Source organism: Porites lutea, chromosome 10 (genome assembly GCF_958299795.1).
Source record: "Porites lutea chromosome 10, jaPorLute2.1, whole genome shotgun sequence".
Lineage (NCBI taxonomy): Eukaryota > Metazoa > Cnidaria > Anthozoa > Scleractinia > Poritidae > Porites > Porites lutea.
Window position 1 is genome coordinate 32,198,866 of NC_133210.1, and position 17,942 is coordinate 32,216,807.

The 17,942-nt window shown below is 37.8% G+C and overlaps 3 protein-coding genes across 3 annotated transcripts in view; 1 reads left to right on the forward strand and 2 right to left on the reverse strand.

Annotated features, from left to right (window-relative positions):
- The window catches only part of LOC140950072 (glypican-6-like), a 9,593-nt gene extending 9,324 nt beyond the window's left edge, over positions 1-269 (reverse strand). The window contains exon 1 of the mRNA XM_073399238.1: positions 1-269. This exon is cut by the window's left edge and continues 300 nt beyond it. The gene's annotated coding sequence lies outside the window, so the exon portion shown is untranslated.
- Positions 270-3,380: 3,111 nt separating this feature from the next.
- On the forward strand, positions 3,381-7,564 carry LOC140949998 (uncharacterized). The gene is made up of 5 exons (XM_073399152.1): positions 3,381-3,814; positions 4,420-4,493; positions 5,593-5,745; positions 6,338-6,512; positions 6,960-7,564. Exons 1-5 carry the CDS (start codon positions 3,436-3,438, stop codon positions 7,229-7,231), a joined length of 1,053 nt encoding a protein of 350 aa, XP_073255253.1. The 5' UTR covers positions 3,381-3,435; the 3' UTR covers positions 7,232-7,564.
- Positions 7,565-8,026: 462 nt separating this feature from the next.
- LOC140950000 (proline-, glutamic acid- and leucine-rich protein 1-like) lies at positions 8,027-17,912 on the reverse strand. The gene is made up of 20 exons (XM_073399155.1): positions 17,802-17,912; positions 17,580-17,638; positions 17,390-17,495; positions 16,345-16,416; positions 15,842-15,919; positions 15,445-15,516; positions 14,709-14,768; positions 14,464-14,614; positions 14,223-14,364; positions 13,756-13,843; positions 13,171-13,265; positions 12,246-12,356; positions 11,994-12,132; positions 11,759-11,803; positions 11,388-11,433; positions 11,179-11,235; positions 10,746-10,801; positions 10,436-10,645; positions 8,854-9,678; positions 8,027-8,177 (listed from the first exon to the last, which is right to left on the reverse strand). Exons 1-20 carry the CDS (start codon positions 17,910-17,912, stop codon positions 8,115-8,117), a joined length of 2,586 nt encoding a protein of 861 aa, XP_073255256.1. The 3' UTR covers positions 8,027-8,114.
- Between the last annotated feature and the right edge of the window lie 30 nt (positions 17,913-17,942).

A 17,942-nucleotide genomic window follows, 5' to 3' on the forward strand; every position in this document is an offset into this window, starting at 1 on the left:
TGACAGTTCCACGATGTGCTCGAGGGTGTAACCGATGAGCCCTTCCCGTATTCGTCCAATACTAATTGACAAACAATGTAAACAATCAATCATGAATACTCTATGAGGCAAACAGCTGCCAGCGGTACCCTTTGACTAATAACAGTTAGGCCGAGATCTAAGCAAAAATTTCTCTGTTGGGCCAATGAACGGGGGCGGATTAAGATTCCCGATTGGTTTACATTCAGTGAAGGGTTTGGTTTCCTAATTATTTCCTGCCCCAAGTCAACTTTCTCGCCACTTTGCATTTGGACTCCAATTATTTGATTCATCACTCTTCCGCGAGGTTATCCTTGTTAGAACAATGGTTTCTTCTTATTTCTTTGCTTGAATCTATTATGAAGAGTTTTTATGACCAATTTCGTTTGAGTGTGAAGGCAAATTAAACTTCAATTACGTATCAAGTCCGACATAAAGTTCCAAAAAGAACTCGAACAAGAGTTTCCCTATTCCCCTTGAACAATGGAGGTTTTAAAAAAAGAATACACCTCAGGCTAAAAATAAAAATTTTGCGGTCCGGCTTCCCATGGAGTTTTTTGGAGTCTCGGAGAGTTAGAGAGCATATTTAAAGATAATTTACAATAGGTCAGCGTCGCAGTTATCAGGTTTGAAGATTCCAAATAAACAAATGTTTATGATAACTAGAGATTATGGCAGATAACGAAAGGATTCCTTTTTGCATATTAACCTTATCTACCAGCTCTCTGACTAGGTCGTATTTCGAGTCCCCTTAGCCGAAAATATTAAAGATAAGGAGCTCTACAGTCTTGGGCTTAAATAGTTCTGTTTCTGACTGTATCTCAAAAACTCCAAAAACTGTGGTCTTGTCTGGTATAAGTGCTTGGAAGAACGCCAGAGAGTAAAATTTAAATTATTTCAAGCTTCAGATGGCCAAAACGAGAGAGTATAGTAAGTAGACAATTTTTATTAATGGCTCACCTCTGGCGCAAATATTACAAACATCTCTTTAAAACATATTTGGAAAAAGGAGGAGTTAAAGATACCGTCACTATTCATGGTTTTCGTCACGTATAACAAGTTCAATTGAACAAGGTAAGCTTATACTTCAAACTGACTCTTCCATCAAGTTCGTTTAAACTAAGCCTAGTAGAGTAAGCTTAATTACAGTAAAAACTGATTTCGTCAAAAAAAGTTTTACTCACGCGGATGGTGAAATTTCATTTTCCGAAGTCGCAGTTCAAAAACCTTTTAAGCTCAGCTTTTCTGTCAAAATAATGGTTAATAATCATGCGGAGTCTAAATAGATTAAATTCTCCTGAATTCCCAAAATATAAACCTTCCTTACAGTCATTCTTAAGCCGATATACATTAAGTTAATCAGTTAGCTTTATCTTTCTTTAAGTCTTACAGAATGCCAAATGAGGGTACATAAAGTTTAAATTTAGTGGTACAATACCAAAGTAGACGGTCTTCATCCTCTCTTAAGTAGATTTTCTCTTTTTCGGAGGGCTTTCTTCTTCCTTGGTTTCGCTACCTTCATCACCTTCCGTGGACCTTCGCTTGGAATGTTCCGTCATCTCCGTGGATTCGCCTTGAGCATTCTCCGCTGGTCCTTCACATTCACATTCAGTTTTCTCTTCGTTTCCTGGCATCGTATTTGACTCATCTTTGCTCTCTTTCTCCGGGAAATTCTCTTTTTCCATCTTTTCCGACTCCTCAGTCTTCTTTGTTTCTTCTTCTGCTGTCATCACTTCTTTGCAAACAGCTTCGTCTTCTTTGGAACTTGACTTGGTCTTCTCAGGAAACTTCTCAACATCTTTTTTAATGACAGGAGTAGCACAATTTGTCTCAGCTTCTGCGGCCGGCATTATTGCTTCAAAATAGCCAAGTATTATTTGAAAAAAAAAACCCTTTAATCAGCAACCGAACTTTGTAACTTGTTTGAAAGGAAAGACAAGAATGACCGTAAAAACGATGGTATTCAGTTTTATACCTGGAAAGACGCGCGCTGCTTTTCCCGCCATACACCATTTCGCGCCAAAATTTCCCGCCATTTGCAACCGCTTGGTGTTTTAGGATGTACAGGGGGTCCCTGGGGAGGTCCTTGAGTACCCTTAAAACTCCGTAAACCTCCTTTCTAATCACAGAACACAAGGGTTCGCAACTTTTCGCAACGGGAAAGATAACCGCTCAATATTGTTGACAGACCATATTTACTGTTGTTTGACAAATGCCAAGGATTTTCCAATCAGAGAATCTGGTTTCCCTTCGGTAGCCTGCGTAGCAAGCGTTTCCAATCGAGTTATTGCGCGAAAGTAAGAGCGGAAGCGAGAAAAAAAAAAGGTGGAAGAGGGGGGGGGGGGGGGGGGGGAGAAGAGGAAACGCTTGCCCGCAAACCCCACGATTCTGAAAAACGCCCCTTGATATTTCACGGTTCGGCTCGTTTGTAAATTGACAGCTCGTCAAAATAGAAGTATAACGAACAGATTACCCCTGGATTGCCAGACTTGTAAAATTACTTTGTTCTGTAATAGAACACGTTCCAGGCGATTGCGAAAACTGTAATAAAAAAGGTTTACGATAAAAGAAGGTTAAAACTCTAAGCGGTTTATTGTGCGGCTTTATCTCGTCGTGAAACCTTGTCTAAACGTCAACAATGATTTGTCCGGAACAATTCACTCCGCGGGCTATAAGTTTTGCAGAGCAGCTGCTCTTCAGCCCGTGTCGAAACGTTCTCTATAATACACGCCGCTAAATTTCCAATAAACAAAAAGAATCTTTTCATTTCAGAAAGCTAACAAATCGCTTGTCTATGGCGGCTTTAGCCAGTGTTGAGTACTGATGTTCTGATTTACGTTGATGTTATCTCCAACAAACAGTCCATTTGCTTTTTTCCAGTCAGATCCGCACGCTGTCATTCTCATTAAATTGGCCTTCCTTAGTCTCCACTGCTCGATCTCCAAATATACGTTGAAGACTCTGATCTCATAAACCTTTGTACAAACCAACGATTCAAATAAATATCAGTCCAAAGCATTTGTAATCTGCGACCGCAAATCAGATGAGACCAGATCTGTGACGCTCGTAAACAAAGCATACCTTGGTTGATTGATGTTTCGAGTGCTAAGTAATCAACACTAACAGGACCGCACCAATCAGAAGCTGCGTTCGTGGGCGAACGCAGTTTTTCAAAATCGTGGGGTTTGCGGGCAAGCGGTTCCTTCTTTCCCCTCCCCCTCCCCCGTCAATCCTTTTTTTTTTTGCTCTCGTCCCGACGTTCTCGACGAACTCGCGCGGAAGCGCTTGCTACGCAGGCTACCCTTCGGCGAAGCGTCGGTTGCGCCCGCAGACATCCGATTCGTCCGCCTGGATAATTTTTGGCGCGAAATTTATTCTCCCAGCATTCCATAGCAAAAACATCGTAAAAGATCCAAGATGGCGACTGAAGAAGACGAAGAAACATCGACTTCGAAGAGAGTCACTAGCTTTAATATGCTTGAAACAGAACAATTTAGCGAGGCAAATGTAAACTCCATCTCATCTGCAGACTTTACGTGCCCTATCTGCTTGCAAATCCTAATTGAGCCGGTGGTTATGCCGTGTGAACATGAACTTTGTGGACCATGCTTTAAACAAAATGTGCAGGAAGCAAATTTTCTCTGTCCACTTTGCCGAATGAGAATATCAAGTTGGGCCAGACGAAATTCCCGAAATGGAACTTTGGTCGATTTAAATCGATGGAAACAGATTCAAAAACTTTTTCCTAAGAAATGTCAGAAACGATTGCGTGGAGAGGATGATGAAGATCTGTTTGGTGAGTTGAATGTGAAATACAAGTCTTACTTTTTGTTTCATAATCAGTAAATTTACTTGATCTTACGTTAACAACAGAGAAAAAAATTTGCATGTAAACGGCGAATTTTTCTCTGTTACTGTATTCATACAGAGCGCCTTGCTTGCAATTTTTTCCCCTCTATACGGCGAGGTGATTATTATTGTTCTGGAAATTATCCCAAAACAGTAAGAAATTAGTGTATTACAAATAAAAGTTTAACTTGTGTATCCTTAGCTTTTTTCAAAGGAAACTTGCACTAAAATAACTCGCCAGTGAGAAAAATTAGGCTTTGCCCACAGTGCATTTCACTTGCCATTGCTTGGCAAAAAAGGTTAAAACTAGCTGAATCATGCTATCCTAGGCCTAATTTCTCTTTGTTTGTTTGTTGTTTTTTTTTTTCAGTTTCCAAAAGTTTTCGGTTGAGGGTTCGGAAAGAAAGCACTTTATGTACTTAGCTTAAAGGAAAACAAAACAAATCTGCTGGTAACTCTTGATTAGCAGACCCAATGCTAATGATGTCTTAAGTAACAGGCTGGTTATGTGTTAAACAGTTAATTGAAACATGAGTTTTCTTGAAACCACAGATACTCCACCCCTCAAAAGAGCAATATCACAGGATGGGGAGGTTCGCAAAGAGTATGAAGAAGAAATGAGAAAGGTAAACTGTACTTTTATAATACAGAAACCAGTGCTCTCAGTAAGCTCTAATGGCTGACCAAAAGTACTATTGGCTTCTTCACTTGGAGGAGTGGGCTACTTTCCCCCCTTAAACTAAAGTTATCAGTGAATGAAAACCTGTCCTTAACCTTACTGATACAGTTAAACCTCTCTACAACGGCTACCTTTGGCACAGAAAAAAGTGGCCACTGTAGAGAGGTGGCCGTTGTAGAGAGGTTGAAACAAAAGTGAATGCACGGACTTTCGGCAAAAAAAATGGCTGTTGTAGAGAGGTGGCTGTTAGTGAAGGTGCAACTGTAAAATATAGATGGTTTTCAATGTGACATCATCAAATTGTAAAGTCAAAATGGCGAGGTTTTACGAATTCCTATTTACACTAGGTTGAAGATAAACAAAAAATAAATCTTTGTACAAGTTTCCAGTCCTGTAGCATGTTTCATTTCGAAAATACACAATTTGAACTTTCGAGTTTCCACAGTGCGTGACATCAAAATAGGAATACTGTCCTCTTGATTTTCAGCAGTATAACCATTTCAAGTATTAGAGGGTATGTTTATGTGAACGTATGCTAGTTCTTGAGTAAAAAGAAAGAGCTTTTATAGAAAAAAAGGAACTCCAGATTTTTTTGTTGATTTCCGGCGGCCATATTGGTGCACCAAAACGGTGCACCAATATGGTGTCTCCATACTAAGTTCTCCACAGGTGCGTGAAACGTTTCGGCAAATAATTCCGAAACTGTGGGCCATAAAGACCTTAGACTTGGACAAATTGTTTATATAATAGTCTTTTATAACATTTCATTTTCTTGACTTCTTCCACTGGACGGTTTCCAATTTATTTTTTCGTTGCATGACAGTGAAAACGATCTATTGGTTTACTCTACTCTCAAACCACCTGCCTGTATCTCAAGTTTTATGAATATCCCTGAGTAATAATAGTAACGTTATTTTAAAGAGGAAGCTGCAGTCACCAAAAGGTGCTTTACAAAGAGAACCTCAAAATCAGATGGGGCAAGAAGAGGAAAATTTAGTCAAGCTGAGTTTAACTAAATTAATGAGTGTAATTTTTTCTCTTGTCAGTTACAACAAGCAAGGGAACAAGAGATGCAGGCAAGTGAAGAAGTTGTGCGTAAACTACTAGAGGAGGAACAAAAACTTGCAAGGTCAATAGAGCACCAGGCATTACAAGATGAAGAACTTGCCAGACAGATATTGTTAGAAGAGAAAGAACAGGTAATTAAATTGAATGCCATAGGATAAGAGAACAGTAGAGTTACTGGCACTGTCGTCAGGGGCATTCAGCCACCCTAAGTTTAAATCAGAATGAGCTAAAATTATGGTGAAAGTATACAAAAAATGGCAGAAGGGTTACTCTTTATATGCTGCTCTTTAACTGTTAATAATTGTATACCCATTTTTTGTTGGCAGAGGTTTAGTTTTACTTTTGTCAGTTAGAGTGTGTATGACACAGGAACAAGAAGGCTGCCTTATAATCTCATAGTTACCATTCCGTTCGTCAAAATACAAGGGACAGAATAAGTAAATTAGAATTTGTATACTTTGCAAAGCATACCGTGGCTATATTTATATTTATCTGACATTTTAACATTTTTAACATGGCTGTAGCTTATATTAGTTAAGTTTTTAGTTCTCTACTTCTATTATGTATTTATTTATCTGAGATCATTTATCTTTCTATTATTTTACAAGGCCTCACTGAATATCACTCTTTGTGAAGTGAGCTCCCTGTATGAAGATTGTTATTATTATTATTATTATTATTATTATTATTATTATTATCATCAATATTTCCTATATTTTTTAGAATTCACAAGGAAAAGAGATACTTTTGCAGCCAAGCTCATCAAAAACTTTGTCAACTGGTGCAAATTCAAAACAAGGGAAAGGAAAGAAGATTAAATCACAGAGAACGCAAGACCATCATGGCTGCAACACACTGGATAGATGGTTTTCTCCTACCAGACAACCAAACAATCAAGGTAATGCACATTCCTGTTTTACAATTTATGATGTTTGCATTGAACTTAAGCTGAATTAGAGAAGTTATGGCCGCTGTTCTTGCTCTTAACCTACAAAACAAATCAGTCTTAAAAATCAGACCTACCACTGACGTAAGATTGTCATAGATTAGATTAGTGTGTATTTTAAATTTCTTATATTTGAACCACAGGAGAAAGATTTAACAATTTGAAAGACCATTATAGCTATGTACTCAACCATACTTATAGCAACTGCAATAAACAAGTTCACTTTTTGAATCAATCTGCGAAGATGTGATAAAATGTCTTTATACATATTACTATTTTATTTTGTTTCCTGCAGTTCAACTAAAACTTTTAGTGCTAAGTCATTTAAAAAATAATAATCTGTTAGACTAGTCTTGTGGTTTTGTGGTTACTTATAATGGTTACTCCCATTTTCTATAGGTTTAGAAAAGAGCAGATGTGACCTTGTAAACAATAAGAATCATTGGAGAACAACAGACTCAGATGCATCTGGACTTAATTATTTATCACACAACATCTCTGATCTCATTAATGAAAGAAAGGAGCAAGAAGACAGAGACTTTCAATTTGCATTGAAATTACAAAACGAGTTTGATTTAGCAAATCAGAAAAATGTACAAGTAGAGAGAAAGAAAGGAACTGTTGATGGTTACATGTTGCGAAGTGAAGCTTGTTCTAATAATGCAAATTAAACTATAAATATTTATGCTAGGGGTAGTTATGAAATTATTTTTCTTAGCATTGGCTTGATTTTCACAAAATAACAGAAAACCCTAGCTAAATCTGTGTTTATGTGAGTTTAAAGAATTTTAAAGGGAAACACTTTCCAGTTGTGATTGTTCTTGTGCAAGGAAGTTTTAGAAGAGGAGAAAAATAACTGTTATGCTGTGAATTATTGTAAATACCAATGCTTACAAATTAAGTAAAATAATTTGGGGGATTTTTCTTATTATTTTTTTAGTAATTAAAAGAATGCACATGCAGTGTAAATAAATATGCAAAATAAAAACAAAACATTGTTAGCATACTGATTGAGTGCGGTTTATTGTACAATACAGTATAAATAATTAGTTCGTATTTTAGCAATAATTGTGTATCCCATTGTCTCTGAGCTGACATGATAATTAACTGTCAACCATTTAAGCTACAATAAGGACTCTCTTGACAGTGTATAAGGTTTATTATAATATATCATTGTATTTCCAGTTCCCAATCTCAATGTTGTAATTACACATGCATCGCATGTATGTAGCGAGCATTTGTTTGAAGTTCCACTCTTCCACTTACAAAGAATGGAATGCATAGAACATGATTTGATCACTCACATTTGTACCATGATCACTTGTAATCTGATCACACGTGTTTTGACCATCTATCACATGAACCTTGCGCAAAGCTCAGCATAGGAGCAAAAGTGTTTTGACCATCGATCGTTGTTGCCCGCACCTTGAAACCTTTGGCTATTACTACTGACTAGTCTCAAAAAGGTCAAAAAAGTATTTAACTTAAAAAAAATTGCTTACAGAGGCAGAAAGGAATGAAGAAAGGCACTTGTCTTGCATATTCAAATTCTCACTAATCCGAGTCTGGATAGGAGTCAACAAATGACGCTAACATCTCAAAAGTCTCATCATTATCCTGGAAAAGCCAAAAAATTAGGGTCAGACAGGGTTTTTGGTAGCATTTGGAAGTACCAGATACAGTGGTTCAGCTGGCAGACATGCACCATTCGTGCCACTGGTGTGAACATTGAGTGCCGAACTCCTAGGGGGGTGCGGGGGCATGCCTGAGCGAGTGACTAATTTGCATATCCTAGTCCCTGCAATCCCCACGAGTTAAAAACGATTTTCACACCTAAAAAAATTATTATTATTTTGTGTGTGAACTACCAGACGTTACATGTCAAACTACTGGACGTTGCATCTGGCGTCTGGCCTGAAATGAAACCCCTGGTCAGATAAAGTAAAACAACATATCAAATACAGTCAACTCTTTCTAAGACAGACACCTGGCGGGGGTAAGCACTATGTGTCCATCTTAGACAGGTGTCCATCTTATAGAGAGGAAACTAAACAGCGTTAGAAAAGGCAGGGACCAACTCTAGGTGTCTGTTTTATAGTGAGGTGTCCGTTAAGAGAGAGTTGGCTGTACCTAGGAATTTCTAACTTTTACCAAACTGTAGATGACTGGAAGAAATTGTTGATGAGCTATTGTTTTGTGGTTCAGATGTGGTTCATTGTCACACCAACAAACTCCTTTCACTTTACAGTTAATGATAAGAAACATTTAAAAAAATACAAAAAATTTTACTTACTTCATTTGTCGCTGCTGCTTCTCTCTCTTCGCGTTCTTTGTCTCTAGTGTGGCCAATCCATTGTTCTTCGCTTGTTGTTGTACCTTCACGCTGTTTGTCATTCAACATCTGATCAGAACCAATACAACTGTCATCAGCTCTTCTTCTCTTTGGTTCAGATGATCCAAAAGTGTTATGTGTATCATGCAATACTGCTGACTGAAAGAAAGATGTAGTAACATCTCTTTGTTCTCTTTCATGGGCAGTATTTTCCGACACTGTTTTACTCTTATTTGCATCAATGAATCCTTCCTGGTTAAGCAATTGTGGCATTGAGCTGTCAGAACTTGATGTGGAAGCCTGTATTCTTGCTAATTGGCTAGCATTGTCCGTTAGTATGCAGTGGTCAACCTGGCTGTTTGATGTTTCATTTTGGTTAACAGAACTTTTTTGAAATGTATGATGTTCATATTCCTCAGATATATTCCTGACACTAGTTAAAGATGAATTGACATCACTGCTTTCTGTAGCCTGACCCTTTTCTGTGTATCTCAAGGAGTTTTGTCCTATTTCTGAATATCCAACACCATTGCTGTTTTCAAATGATCCTCTGCTCAAAATGCTTTGCTGAGGTAAAGAATTTCCACTTCCTGTTTGAACAAGTGATCTTGACGTAACTGACACGGATGAACTTTGATCAAAGTCAGTGGACAAGGGGCCATTACTGGGATGGTGTTCAGAGGTACTTAGTGACAGTGGCCCAGCAGCAGAGCACACTTGTGGAAAGGACCTTGGATGGATGATGGAGTTAGCTACAGCTAAGGCCTCCTGACAAAAACTTGATACCTGAAAACAAAAAGAACTGAAATAATATTGCTCAGCCAGCTGGAAAGAGGCAGATGTACCTTTTTTTATCCACAGAGATCTGCAATTTAGTTTGATAAAAACAACTCATCTATTTACCCGAGAATTCCCAGGCCTGTAGGTGCTTATTAGCCAAGAAGCATTTTCATTAATGTATTCTTTTATGAAGGATCTTTTGTGGTTTTGTTTAGTTTAATTACCTGATCCCCCCAGTGAAAAGTAGCATTTTGATAGCACCTTCTTTGTAGTTTATGTTGGGCACTTTCAGAGCTGTCAATTAAGAGCTGGGGGTTGGGGCTTCCCCCCGCTACTTTAACCCTTTCAGACACAAGAGTCACTGACCAAAGTCAATTTTCTCCACACAAAATCAGTACATAATCAAGGGAAAATGTTGTGAGAATTAATAAGATAATCACTTGATAAGAAAAGCTTTGATATACAAACAAATTCTCTTGACCAGTTCTTCAAGGAAATGCATGTAGATCAGTCTGGAGAGTTTGTATTTGGATATAGGGCTTCATAAAGGGTTAAGCTTGATCACCGGCTACTTTCATAAGAAACAAGTAGAAAATAGAACCAAAAGAAATTCCTAGGCATTCAATCCCAGCCTATAAATTTCATATACTCCACAACTTGCAATCTTAGTGACAGCCCTGCAGTTGAAAAGCAATTACGCTTTTCCCACTTTGGATATCATGCTATCATCTGTTAGCTAAGGGGTTAAAACATAGCAAAGTACCTTGAGATCAGCATCTTGAAGTCCCTCACTAAACAATCTAACAGCATGATTGACAGGTGACGGAACGTTAGGTGAGTTTACAAGAAGACAACACTGAAGAATGTGGTACAAAGCCTGCCGACAGTCAGGACTGCTGAATGGTATTGGGAAGGAGTCATATGGCGACTGCTGACACTGAATAATGAGCCTTATTATGTATACTTGAATTTCCTAAAAACAAATAATAATAAGCCTCATGAGAATGCATGGAAGATAGAAAGAGTATGCGACAGTTCAAGCACAAGTGAGGTATTCTTCTCTCAAAACGTACCCTAAATGTACCTTGGGGAATATCATTTCCAGAAGCAATAAGAACTGCAGATAAAGCTGTTAAAAAGATAACAATAGTTAATGGAACATATGAACATAGTTTGCAGTGATTACAATAAATCATCAAATACATGCAGGCAGAGACTGATCTTGAAATAGTGCGCTCATTACATCCCTCCTACACTTTGGAAGGACAAAGTCTATTGATGCAGTGGAATCGCCCCATGCAAAGGAATCCGGGATACAGCTCAAGGAATTTGGAAACACACACTGATGGTTGGAATCTGGTATCCAAGCTCCACTGACAAAGAATCACGAATCAAGTACCTGGAATCAGGATCCACAGCTTAGACTGTCTTTGATTCCCTCATATGAGGTAAAATGGAATAATTTATTTTAACTAGAAGCTGAAGAATGATTGTGATTAAATTTACCTCTTAGAGCTCTGTAAGTGACCATCTCATTTGCCTTTGTATCAAACTTCTGTTGACCTGTGCAAAAAAAAGAGATACAACTACCTACTCAAATAAAGTATGTACGTGTGTAGATACTAATCATGATATAAAACAGTCCTAAAAACAAAATCACAGAAAACGGCAGGGGCAAAAGCAAAATTGTCTTAAAAATCAACAGACATAATTACCTGTTAGTAGTTGATCAACATCATCTTGCAGTTTTCTTTTCTTTGCCTCCAGAGAAAGAAAAGTGCACAATGGGTGATTAATTTGGGTGTTTTCTATCATTTGAGTGGTCACTGCAGTATTTCGTCTACATGACAAACCACCAAAAGAGGCCATTCACACAATGACAACAAGGCTCTGCAACTATCAGACACCTTTGAACAAGATGTCACTTTGTTGTTCAAATTACTGATTTTGTTATTGAATCCTCATGGAGATTACTACAAGTATTATTAGAAGAAGGAAAACAGGTTGGTGGCTGTAGTAAGATAAGGTCATTTTGAAAATGGCCTGAGATGTTTGGACATGAAAGGGTTTCAGTTGAAAATGGTACCTTTTTTGACATCTGTTGATTTCCAGTGCTTGTAGTTGGCAATAACTAAATAAAGCAGAACAAAATAGATTACTTTTTTTTAATGTTACCTATATGTACAGACAATGGTAAAAATAAACTTTTATGTTACATAATCTTACAGTGCAACAACCTCAAACAAAATTTATGTGTTTGACATTGGTAGTTTTTATATTTCAAAGATTCACAGACCCTTTACCCCCTTCCATATCATTACCTTAGTTTGAGAAGCCATAGGTTTTATGTCATCCAACATCTGCTGTACCAGTTTAGCCACCACACCACCCCCCTCAGGTAGGCCCCTTGTCAGTTGAACCAAGCGTTCAATGCACAGATACACACTACACCTTAGTTTCCTATCAAGGGTATAAAAAGACAGCCAATGTCAGAGAAGCTGGTCCCAACAATTCCATATGCACTTCTAAGTCACTACAATCATTATATTATGTCCACTAAAGTGTCACCTGACCTATAAGATTTGTCTTGACCATGTGAAGGATTTTGCTGCTTTGTCCAAGTGAGCTCTTGAATCAGCATTCTCACTACTGAATCACAGTGAGGCAGAATTAGTCCTCTACACCTATAGGAGACAGTAATGGGAACAAACTTTAATGTAAAAAAAAACTAAAATATGTCATTTTGTACATGCAATTTGTTCACCCTTAAAACAGGAATTTGTTTGCAAGTGTCCATGTATTCCATACTGAACTGGAATTTGAAAGAGACAGGAAAATGGAGTACCTAGAGAAATATCCTCAAAAAAGAACTCTACAAATTGCTTGAACTTGACTTAAACATTATATACCACTTATTAACTGAGAGTGAGGTCATTAGAGGGAAATCTCAGACCAAGGCCCTGGTGTATTGACCAAGCGAAAGCAAGGTCAATACATCAAGGCCGAGGTCTGAGATTTCCCTCTATTAACTCAACAGATGAGGTTAAGAAGTAATTTATTACATGGCATTTTCATTATGGATGACCTGGGCCTGCGATCAATTAAAACCATTAACTGGTTAGCGGATAACTTTTAAAAAGCATGTCAGCTCAGTGAGTTGTACACTTGAGCCTGCAATATAGTCATGACATGGGTCAGCAGATACCATAAGGGTGTCAGTAGGTACTATATAATTATATGATTCAAGTTAAACACAGATTTATATGCCTTGGACACCTAGCTTGTAATGCCCGGTCATTACAAGAAAATAATGCCCGCTTAGCAGCCAATCAGAGTGTGTGTACTATTGCAGCCATATAATAATAATAATAGAGAAACAATGAGAACACATTTAGGTAGCTTCACTAAACCAGGAGCCAACTTTGCCATTTTCTTTTTCATCTTATAGGCAACAAGACAGTAAAAATGCTACCAAGGGAATGACATATTATAACATACCTTGTTATGATATTACTTAGCAAATCTACTGCACTTGTATGGATCAAAGGTATACTTGCTCTTAGCAGTACTGATTCTACAATTACCGCATTTTTCTGCAAATGAAATGGTAAATATTCATGGGAAAAAACTCAGCATAAGTTATTTAATTGTGCCTGTCACAGTTCATTTTTTCGGTAGTATTTCCTTCAATTTTTCCCTTTGTTTTTTGATATGATAATGTGTGCTAATGAATTTCAATAAAAAGGGAAGAACTAAATTAACAAAAAAATATAAAATCAACGTCTGCAACATATCTACACAGAGTACAATGATTAATGATAAATTTTCTCATCTGTAACATAATTCAAATCGTACCAGTTACATATCAGAGTATTCTAAGCAATGAACTTCATATAGCTGATTCAATAAGGGTTTCTTTGCCCAGGGAGTTGGGAATTATGCTCTGGGAAGCTATTGTTTGGTGACCAATCAATTCAATCAAATCATTCTTGGCCCTAATGCCCAATGCCCAATTGTCAATGACCAAACACCAAAGCATTACATTTTTTTAATAAGGTATATACAGCAATCCACTGAACTTACCAGAGAGTTAGTTGTGACTGCTATTATTCTGTTCACAAGGTTAATGGTAGCTTCAACAGGAACTGTAACAACTTTAAAGTACTGCTCTCTGAAATAATAATATCAAAAACATTTTTAATAATAATAATGATTATAATAATAGTAATAATAATGATAAAATTAATGAGCGAGAGCATGCTTTAGTATACCCTTCATAAGAAAGAGCATTATTTTGAAATCAAAGCGTCCTGAAGGCAATAAAAGCCACTATCCATAGACATATATTTTTAAGCAAAGCCCAGAGCATTCTTTATAAGTGGGTCGGTGGCTAAACTAAAGCAGAATCACAAAAATGACTTCTAATCACCATACATCATGTATATTCAAAAAGTACTCATTGGGTCTCTGATGATACCTCTATGCATGTAGTAGAAATACCTGGTCATTACAGACAGATATGAAAATGAAATAGAATAAAAGAAAAGTACCTGATCATTACAGACAGACATTGCAGGAGTGTCATACATCGGGTGACAAGGGTGTATGTCCGGCCAGGTTCAACCTGTGGAATTTCACCGAGGAGTAATGTTTCAGACTCTTGAGTAGATTCCTGGGAGGAATCAGATGAGACTGGAGAAGAAAGGACAGGTATGGAATTAATTTTATCACTGTTACCTAACCTAAAACTCAATCAAATTAACAGACTATGGATGATAGTCTATCACAAACCAGGTTCAACATTTTCATAGGCAACATCTAGTAACTTGTGAATTGTAGAAACAATCTTATTCCACTGTGTTCCCCAAGGACAAAGCTGCCTTTTTCCACTGGAACTACTTCGACTGCACCTTGGCAACACGGCATAACAATGACAGCTATCCTGCAAGCAGTGAATAGAGAAAAAACCAATTACCAATGCCTTCAATCTACAAGCTCTAAGTATGATTTAGAATCATTAATTACTTGTTGTTTACCTTTCTTGTGTTTTCACAGGTTGAATTTAAGAGAGGTAACAGGAAATTCTCAATCTGATTCTAAAATGAAAGCAAAATGTTAAGGTTAAAAAGGTGAAAGGATCGTTTTGTACTGTAGTGAAAGTGTACTTTCTTCCTGGAATTTTTTGAAAAGAAAGCTCTTGATGAGCTCCATTCAATCATCTAAAAATTGCAAATTTGAAAAATGATGATTTTTTTACCCTGGATGATACCTTAAGCTAGTTTACAGGCACTCCACTCATGCAATTACTGGACACGACACAAGTGTTGTTTTCCGCTGGCTCAGGAACAAAAAAGGGAGTCTGGGTCTTAGCCCTCCCCTACCCTAAGCCATTAGCCATTGTTGTGCAGCTTTTGTTGGCCACGAGTTTTCAGTACATTAGTTAGTTGTTGTCTGTTTAGTTTGTCAGTTTTGTCATGGCACGTAATCTAGGGACCTTTTCCTTGTTTTTTGCCCTGTTGTACTATTTTGACATGAATGGTCAGGCTGTGTGGTTTGTGCATTTTGTAACGAGCCTTCTTTTAAGGGTCAATGATGTCTCGTGTTAAAATAAAGATGACTTTTGAAGACATTAGAGCTTTGTGATAATATTAACTAACCTACATTGTTATTGCAGAAAGGGAAAGTGGGGAGAGGGGGGCGGTGGGTTGACACTCCTTATGCCTCATGCTTTACTCTTTTGTTTGTAAATCCAGCCATAAAAAAGATACTCACTCTGAAAGGTCCAGTTGGTCCAGGAAAGTGACACACACAGGAGGAAAGGATGGACAAAACAGAGGAAATATCCTGTAAAGAAGCATTTTGATTCAATAACTGGAAATAAAAAAAAGTCTAGTACTAAGAAGGATGAACCCACCAACATCTATGAGTTGTATGATCCATCTCATAGGAGAAGACCACCACAGAGACTACAGAAGTCCTTTTCCAACCAAGCCCAGGAATGGATCAACCCCAATAAGTATTTCTCAGAGGACGACCTCATGTACACTACCTAGGACCCAGTTGGAGAGACCTTCTAGTTGACTGTTGTTCAGTCGGCTGATGATGAAAGTACTATCTGCATTCTATATTGGTGCAAGAGTCATTATAGGTGTCTCTCTATAACACTCACCGAGCATTTTTTGGACAACATGGTAGATATAATAGTAGGTAACACAGAGTTTGCCAACTCTCTTGAAAGTTCTGAAAACTAAGACAGACGGACTGTTAGTTGTAAGGGGATGTCATCAGACCCTTCTCTGAATGTGTGGTCAGTTGAGGGCATACTGCAAGCAAATACTAAAGCCCTTTAGGCACTGATATCAGCATGGTTATTCTCCAAACTGTTCACTATACGTTTCCTATCATACACGTACTCATAAGTAGCATTTCTTTAGCAATCAACCTTTTACATTTGGTGATTATACTATAATAATTATTATAGTCATGCCCTTTAGCTCATAAAGGAGTGTTATTTTTTTATTATTTTTACCTTAGACACTGATCATTTTTAGGAGTTAAAAGAAGAGAAAACTAACTTTAAAAAATTAACAGTAATCCTGGTCGTAAAGACCAACACCCCAAAACACACATGGGCATATATTATAAACATTTTCATGTCTGTTTCTGTAATACCTCAACTGCATATTGCAAAGTTTTATCAATGAGTATACTGCAATACTGTGTGATGTTTGGTCTTTCTTGAGTCTGCAAACATTAAAAAGAGAGACATTGTTGCTAACAGCAGTCTTCACAATTCAACTGAAAATATACCAGGCTAAGAAGATCCAAAATTTGGAGAGTTTTTGGGCCATATAACTATCATCATCCCAGTCACAACTGTTCCCATCCATACAGGAGACAAAGGGTCTGTTTCTAAAAACTTCCGAAAAAATAAAAAGTATACTGATACAACAGTTAGCAGCTTCTCCCTCCGGACCTTCAGAGGGGTAACCACGAGAATCCTGGGGCATTACTCCAGATATGACTATCTTGTTTCCAGAGTGTGTGTAGGAAAGCAACAAGTTTGATAATAAAGATTCTACCCTAAGTGGCATACTCTGGGAATATCTTTGGTCAGTGGCATACCCTATAAATAATTCCTCCTTCCTTTGTTTACCTCCTTTGGTTTTCTAAAAGTTATTTGGGCTATGGCACCTCCAGCCACCTAAATGCAAGGGTCCTTGTTTATTTTTACCTGAAATGTGCAAGAAGACCCTACCCCTAACCCTACATCCCTCCCAAAGTTCTCCGAGTGGTCCTCAGCAGAATTAGAAATCGCTGTTTAATGAACACCCTGTGAACAGACTCTCCTTTTGTCTTCTTGACTGGGGAGGAGAAAGAGGCTCTGCCTGAATCACGTGAAACCTTTGAGGACACCACTGCCCAAACTTCTAGACCAAGCAATCTTGTTCTCTCTCATCAAACTTTTTTTTTCTTTTTTTAGTGCAGGCTTACATTCATCAATAAATTGATGGCCGTAACCCAGCTCACTGAAGCAAGCACACAGCTATTAGTCCTGGGTTTGAAGCTTTAACCTGGTAACATGCAGCACATGCTAAACGAAGACCTTACTTGATTCTTGCTGAGTCTTTCTTGAGTATGCCAAAATCAAGCAAGTGAAAAAACGGCTTTTCTGGCAGGGTGATTAAAGCATTGCATTACCAAGACATTTCTTTACCTGAATTATTTGAAGAATAGTTCTTAACCAGGAGGCACAATGCTTTGTAAAAGTATCTGTATCACACTGTTCAATGGTGACTCCAAGAAGGCACACACCTAACCAACTGGTAAAAAAAACTACCGTCATGACAACAAAACCTCGCTAAAGCAGAGGATAATTTTCTGTCAGTACAGTGATATCAGAATACCTGTCAGTCTTCGAATTAAGAAAGGTATGGACCTTGCCAATCCAGTCGTCTCGAATTTTCTAAAATAAACAAAGCAAACCACGTGTAATGCAATTTTATCAAACGATAAGTTGAAATGCGCAGAGCGGCACGTGGGACAAAACGTACAAGTAGTTGCGTTAAAAGTTTCTAAAAATCTCGGAGGAAGAAAAGGCACAGTTCAGTGCTAGCTTAAATACCCACCTCATTGTTAAGATGCCGCTTTGAGTTAACACATTCAAGGAATAATGGAGCATAAATCTGGGGATTTGTGTCCAGAAATGAAGCCACCAAAGTCGATAGCTCAGCCGCCATTTTGTTTTCCTTCGGGATACCGCTGGTCAC